The sequence below is a fragment of the Schistocerca americana genome, chromosome 11, assembly GCF_021461395.2.
Source record: "Schistocerca americana isolate TAMUIC-IGC-003095 chromosome 11, iqSchAmer2.1, whole genome shotgun sequence".
NCBI classification, from domain to species: domain Eukaryota; kingdom Metazoa; phylum Arthropoda; class Insecta; order Orthoptera; family Acrididae; genus Schistocerca; species Schistocerca americana.
Genome location: NC_060129.1, coordinates 31,561,638 through 31,567,637, shown reverse-complemented (window position 1 = coordinate 31,567,637; position 6,000 = coordinate 31,561,638). Strand labels below are relative to the sequence as shown.

At 37.5% G+C, this 6,000-nt stretch overlaps 1 protein-coding gene across 2 annotated transcripts in view; it reads left to right on the top strand.

The window, feature by feature from the left end:
* The first annotated feature begins 453 nt into the window (after window positions 1-453).
* LOC124553977 (zinc finger protein 43-like) overlaps window positions 454-6,000 on the top strand; it is a 115,282-nt gene continuing 109,735 nt past the window's right edge. The window contains exons 1-2 of one of the 2 annotated variants that reach the window (XM_047128002.1): window positions 454-547; window positions 5,288-5,376. In XM_047128002.1, the coding sequence (XP_046983958.1) occupies window positions 5,305-5,376 (72 nt within the window). In that variant the 5' untranslated portion in view covers window positions 454-547; window positions 5,288-5,304. The remainder of the gene's footprint in view (window positions 548-5,287; window positions 5,377-6,000) is intronic. The other variant, XM_047128001.1, reaches the window with a different exon arrangement.

The following is a 6,000-nucleotide window of genomic DNA, read 5'->3' as shown; positions in this document are numbered from 1 at the left end:
CATCCTTAACACAGTCCGAGCTTTGCACTGTCTCTAATGACCTTGGTGTCGATGGCACGTTAAATCTAATCTTCCTTCCCTCTTCGGATGGGAATGTCATAAAACAGCGTCCATTTGTTAAGCGATTTAAAGAAAACTTTGACGAAGAGTATAGACTCATAACTCTAACAAGAAAACAAGGAAAATTAACAAGATCTCACTGTCAAACGGTTTGTACATGCTCGTCCTGCCTGTAACAAAGGAAAATTACGTCGAGATCAATGCTTCCCACACGATACAGTTAAGATTTAAAATTCCGAGAAATGACAGATATTTTAAGTTAAAATAACGATAAGGATTTACCAAAGGGATAGAGTAGGTGTTCTACCTTAATTTAATTTTCGCATTTTATCTTTCCGGTTTTTCCAAACTGCTTATCTCGCAGCCCACGGCAGAGTGCTTTGTCTTGCTGCAATATCTTTGGTTTAGCTGGATTCTTTCAGTGTACTGTACTGTGTAGTCAGCTGCAAGCTCGTGGTTTAGCGGAAATTTGTATGATATTCTCCAGGTAATTTTTAAGCGTTTATAAACTGCAAGCTAGAGTAAATGAAGAAAATTGTTTCGCAAGTAAATTAGCGCGTTACTTCATTTCTAACACATTAACAGTTGAGTTTGACGAATGTAATAGTTCGCGAATATCTTGTGATGACGTTGTGGAAGCTATGTTTGAGGTTTCTGTTTTTTAATGGGTACATAAGGACGAGATTTTATTGTGTATTTGTGATCACATTACCTATAGTGTGCTTGGTGAAGGTGTACGAGTGTTATAAATTTTCAGGTTATGTTCATAACTAAATACCAGAGTTATTAGAGCTTGTTGTTTTTGGCAGTTACCGGGCTATCATTACAGGTAACCTGGAAGTTGGTAACGGAATAACTGTGTCTCTGTGCTCCTGACACAGTGACTCCAGTCGAAGCCCTCGGTGATATTTCAGAGACGATAGTTACCGGAGCGAACAAATATTTACGTACTTCTTCGGAAATGCCGCTGGCCATCGCGAATGACAAATATGTCAGAAAGTATAACATAATACAGTTGAATATAATAATTATTAACCTTAACATTTGACGGGAAATTGTCAAAATATGTGAATATATTACAGTAACTGCTAATATTTACAGAATTGATACACTGTCAGAATAAAACACAATTACGTACTTTTAATAAATTTATCATCACAGATTCCCCCATCTTGACTGTTGCTACCAACTGTTGTCAAATCTGAAATATAGCAGAATTTTTACGTAAACTGGTCTAACCGTCTCTATTACGATATTCATCTACAGAGTAGAAGGAGGGGTCAACGGAAGCGTTTGATTCCACCCATCTGCTTCGACGTAAAGGTGTTGTGGTGTGTGAATGTCATTACGGCACGGTGTTTGAGTTGGTTTTTTGGGGGGGGGGGGGGGCTAGCCGATTTAGTGTGCAGTGCCGGAATTTGCTGGTGGTAATTATTTTTTTTTTTTTTCTAGTTGTGATGTTTTGTGTATTTATGGAGTATGGAATGTGATGTAATTTATGTAGGGATGTTTGATTTGTGGATTTTTGGGATTGTGGTTTTATTTTTCGCAGTTGTGTTGGTTTTTTGGTGTCACTAGTTGTGGTGGACCTATATAGGTAACCAGAAATGACCGAATCCCATTTTCATAGTTGTAGGTGTTGATGTTTTGGTATCGTCATCTGAGGTTGACCTATGTAGGTCAAGGGAAATGTCTGATTCCAATTTTCGTACTTTTAGTTGTGGGTATTGGTGTTCTAACCTATGTTTGACCTGTATTGTTCAAGGGAAGTGTCCAATTCCTGCAGATTTTTGTTGGTGTACCAGAATGCTGTATTTTTTTTCTTTTTGTTCTCCATTTTGTGTTTTGGGATCATGGTGTTTTTGTTCTAGCTTGTCCTCACCCTAAAAACCCCAACTTCCCACAGTTGTCCTGTTGGTTTGGTTGTATTTTTGGTGGGAGATGTTACTGTATTATTTGTATGGATCTTCATGTTTGTTGCCATGTGTATGTAGTGATGTCATAGACACACTTAAAATAGCCATTTCCGGCATATTGATGACGTCCCAGGTCAAAGCAGACGGGTGGAATCAGACACTTCTGTATCAAAAAGTCTTTCAAACACACTGTAAACCGTGCTTTATCTGAACCCGAGTTTTTAATGGTTGCTGACAGTTTATTGAAAATGCATGTTCCTGAATATTGGGCCACTTTTGGACCAAGGTGAGTGATTTTAATGCTTTATGTAGATTGCTGTTCCTATTTCTAGTACTGATTATGTATTGAGCTATTGGTTGGAAATACTTGTAACGAATTTCATTAAGGAATAATTATACTAGGAAGCAGTGGTTAGAACACAAAGTTCCTTGAACAGGTTCCTACATGATGGTCTTGAATTTATACCACAAATGATTTTTATTAGACACTTTTAGATGCGAAAAACTTTTGCTACGTTTGATGAGTTACCACAGAATATGCTCCCCTACGAAATAATAGTGAAAAAATGTGGTATGCCCTTCGCAACTGAATTTATTATCGAGCTGTACTCCCACAAATGTAACACTGTCAACCTTTTCGATCTGCATGCCTTCATATGTTATAAACCTGTTGTAGCTGGAGAAATCGAGCAGTTTGCTAATCTCACATAAAACTTGGATTAGCGTACTCTCACATTCCCCAAAGGGCTGTCTTTTACATGACAGGAGTAAACGAATCTGTCACATTACATATATTTTTTGTTGTATTACAAGGCTGTACACTTATTCTATTGAGTGAGCAGCACAAGAAATTAAGCTTCGAATTTAACCTACAGTATTCGGTTTACATATTACTTCATACTTAAAAACACACATTGTTAATATTTTACTTAAACAGTGCTGTGGCAAAGTTCCGTGTACTTTCTGTTGCAGCTGCGCGAAGATAATATTTCTAATAGCGACCGATAACCTACAAACACATAATATGAAACACTAATAATCGTTCTAACATCAACTAAAATGTACCCGGAGTTAATAAGCTAAGGTTATGACACGTTTCATAAGACATTCCTGCCATTTCACACTACTCGCAGTTATACTGATAACTAAACTGAAGGATTCCAACTATGTCATTATTTAACTGTAGCCCCTCGGAGTATTCGGTATTCGCTAGCGAAAAATAACTTGACAGTTATTAATAACAGTTAAAAATAACGGTTATCAAAGAATAACTGGAACTGTGATAATGGTTACTCCAGAATAACTGTTTGGCCCACCTCTATTCGCTATGTTAGTATGGTTATGTTGACTTACTTAGCTATAATAATTGTGAAGATAATTTGCTGTGATGTAGACATATAGCGGCTTCAGATTTTAGAGCTAACGTAAGCTTGTTTTCAAGTGCCCACAGTTACATCATTTCATGCTTTGAGTATGTTCGCATGAAAGGAAATGCTGTAATTCTGTTGCATTTTGCTAGTTTTCCCTGTGCTTTGGTTACTCATGTTGTTAGTATTCATCTAATCATGTGTAAATACCAGTTTGTTGTGGCATGTGGGTTTTGATGGAGTTCTGTATAAGAATACTGTAATTTAAGAACTGGCGAAATACGAGGTACAAATTAACTGTAATTTGTCTAACATAAAGCGTTACATGTCATCAGAACTTAATAGATCTTTCATCATAGTTACAGTTAGTAGGAAGTCGTTTTAGTAAATCAGTTTTGTGAGAAAAAAACGAACCACTGTTTAAACTTAATGTTAATCAAGAATGACAACTTTCGCACTGCAGTGAGCAATCTATGGTACATGTATGTGATTTTCTTTAATAGCAGGTAAAGATTCCGGAAATATGGAAGCGTCCGATCCCACCCGTCTGCTTTGACCCATGACGTCACAAATATGGCAGAAACGACCATAAACCACGATTCCAATATGGCGCACATAAAGTCGGTACGTACACGTTATAAGGACGAAAATACATCGAAAAACACACACACACACACTTTCCACAAAAAGCCTAATGACACTAACGGGACAAGGGCGGAAAATGGGGTGACTTTGGGTGGGGGCAAACTAAATATAAACAAATTTAGACACCCACCACCACACAAAATGACGAAAAAACCGACTTCACAAAACTCCCCAAATACCACTAAACACCATATCATCTGGAATCGGACACTTCCCTTGACGTATATAGCTCAAGAGCAGCTCCCGATCCCATAAATTAGGATCCAACACTTCCCTTGGTCTATATAGCTCAAAAACATCTCCTGATACCAATACCAACATACATAGCCACACACTGGGATCGAACACTTCCCTTGACCTGCGCACGGTTAATTTTATCCATCATACCCATTCCTGAACAAAAACAACAGTCGATTAATTTTACTAAAATTACCACACGATGTACAGCGAACAACATTAAATTAACCTTCACACAAAATCATTAACTCACTGAAACGAATTCCATTACAAACACAGCCAACACTCGAACAATTCTGGATACTTAGCAAAAGCAAACTGAGCCCATTACACCACACAAACGAAAATCCTGAACATACCACCAGAAACCACAAAAAACCATAACACGACATCATCTACAAACACGCCACACTCACAAACCAAACTCCGCACCGTCATGACGTCACGGGTCAAAGCCGACGCGAGGGATCGGACGCTTCTGTCGACCCAAGATTCCAAACTGATGATGCTTTCTATAAACTGTGTATACATCCATGAGGAATACAGGTGAAAGAAGTTTCAAGGTAATACCTATGTTGAAAATGCATATTCACTGATAAACAAACAATCCGTACGTACAGAGTCTCATGATGTCCCTATCAGACTGAAATTAACACAACGAACAAAGTGTAGAATGGATTATCAGTAATTTTGCTGCAATGTCTTGACCGCTCTGATTGTTTGTAATGCTGAAGTTCGTGCATGCACAAAAAATACACATCTTCCATAATTGTTTCAATAGAAAAGTATCCATGAGCCAGTGTTAGAAAAAGAGCAGTACCAACTATAAATACTCTGTTTCCAGTGCATGTTACTTTGTGTTCTCACTCTCCATGACCTGAGAAATGTAAATGAGTTTATATCACTGAACCTACTTTTCCTCATCCTTTCTGAATCTGTTTCCTGTGTAATCACCCATTTACTGCACCCATTAGACGAGTGAAAATACTGCCTTTGAGCTGTACTTCATGGTAACAACAGAAACTGAGTACCACTGTTCTTATATGATTGCTTTTTTTTCAGATTGCAGAACTAAAGCAATGGACCAGGAGCCATCTACGTGGATAAAAAAAGAGGAAACGGACGAAGTAAAAACAGAGTTACGCTTCATGGTAAGTGGCTTACTTGTATTTCGTAACAGTGTTTCGTTAATTTCTGTGTCCAGTATGGTGCGTGAGTACATAAAATTGATGTCATGCTGCTGGAAACACGAGTAATTCTGTTTACTAAACAACTGATGAACTTTCACTCTTAAATATGACATTTTGCACAGTGCATTGAACTAAGCCTGTTATTAAACCTCACGTAGAATTCAGCAAGAGTTTCAATTTAATGTTAAGTAAACATGGAAAACTTTTTTAATGCACAATTCAGTTATACTGATAACGTGGTTGCCATAAAGTGGGTATATTCTGCCCTGATATGCTTCTTTTAAATGACAGCCTTAATGTGCAACTTAAGAATAACTATGACCATAGTGAATCTTAGCAGTGCCATTAAATTTATAAATGGTATGGCTGCAGTTATTGCATATTGTAGTATGGAATAAGAAATGTAATTTATTGATGTTGAAGTGACATTTGCATGTCACTAATCTGAGACGTAAATTTTGTAGTAATATTAACATTAGGTGTTGACCTTGAATATGTGAACAAAGTGTAAGGATAACGGTCAGCAGGGTCATTCCATGTCAAGTGGCCTAAGAGTCCCCACTAGACCATCTCCAGTTTCCATTA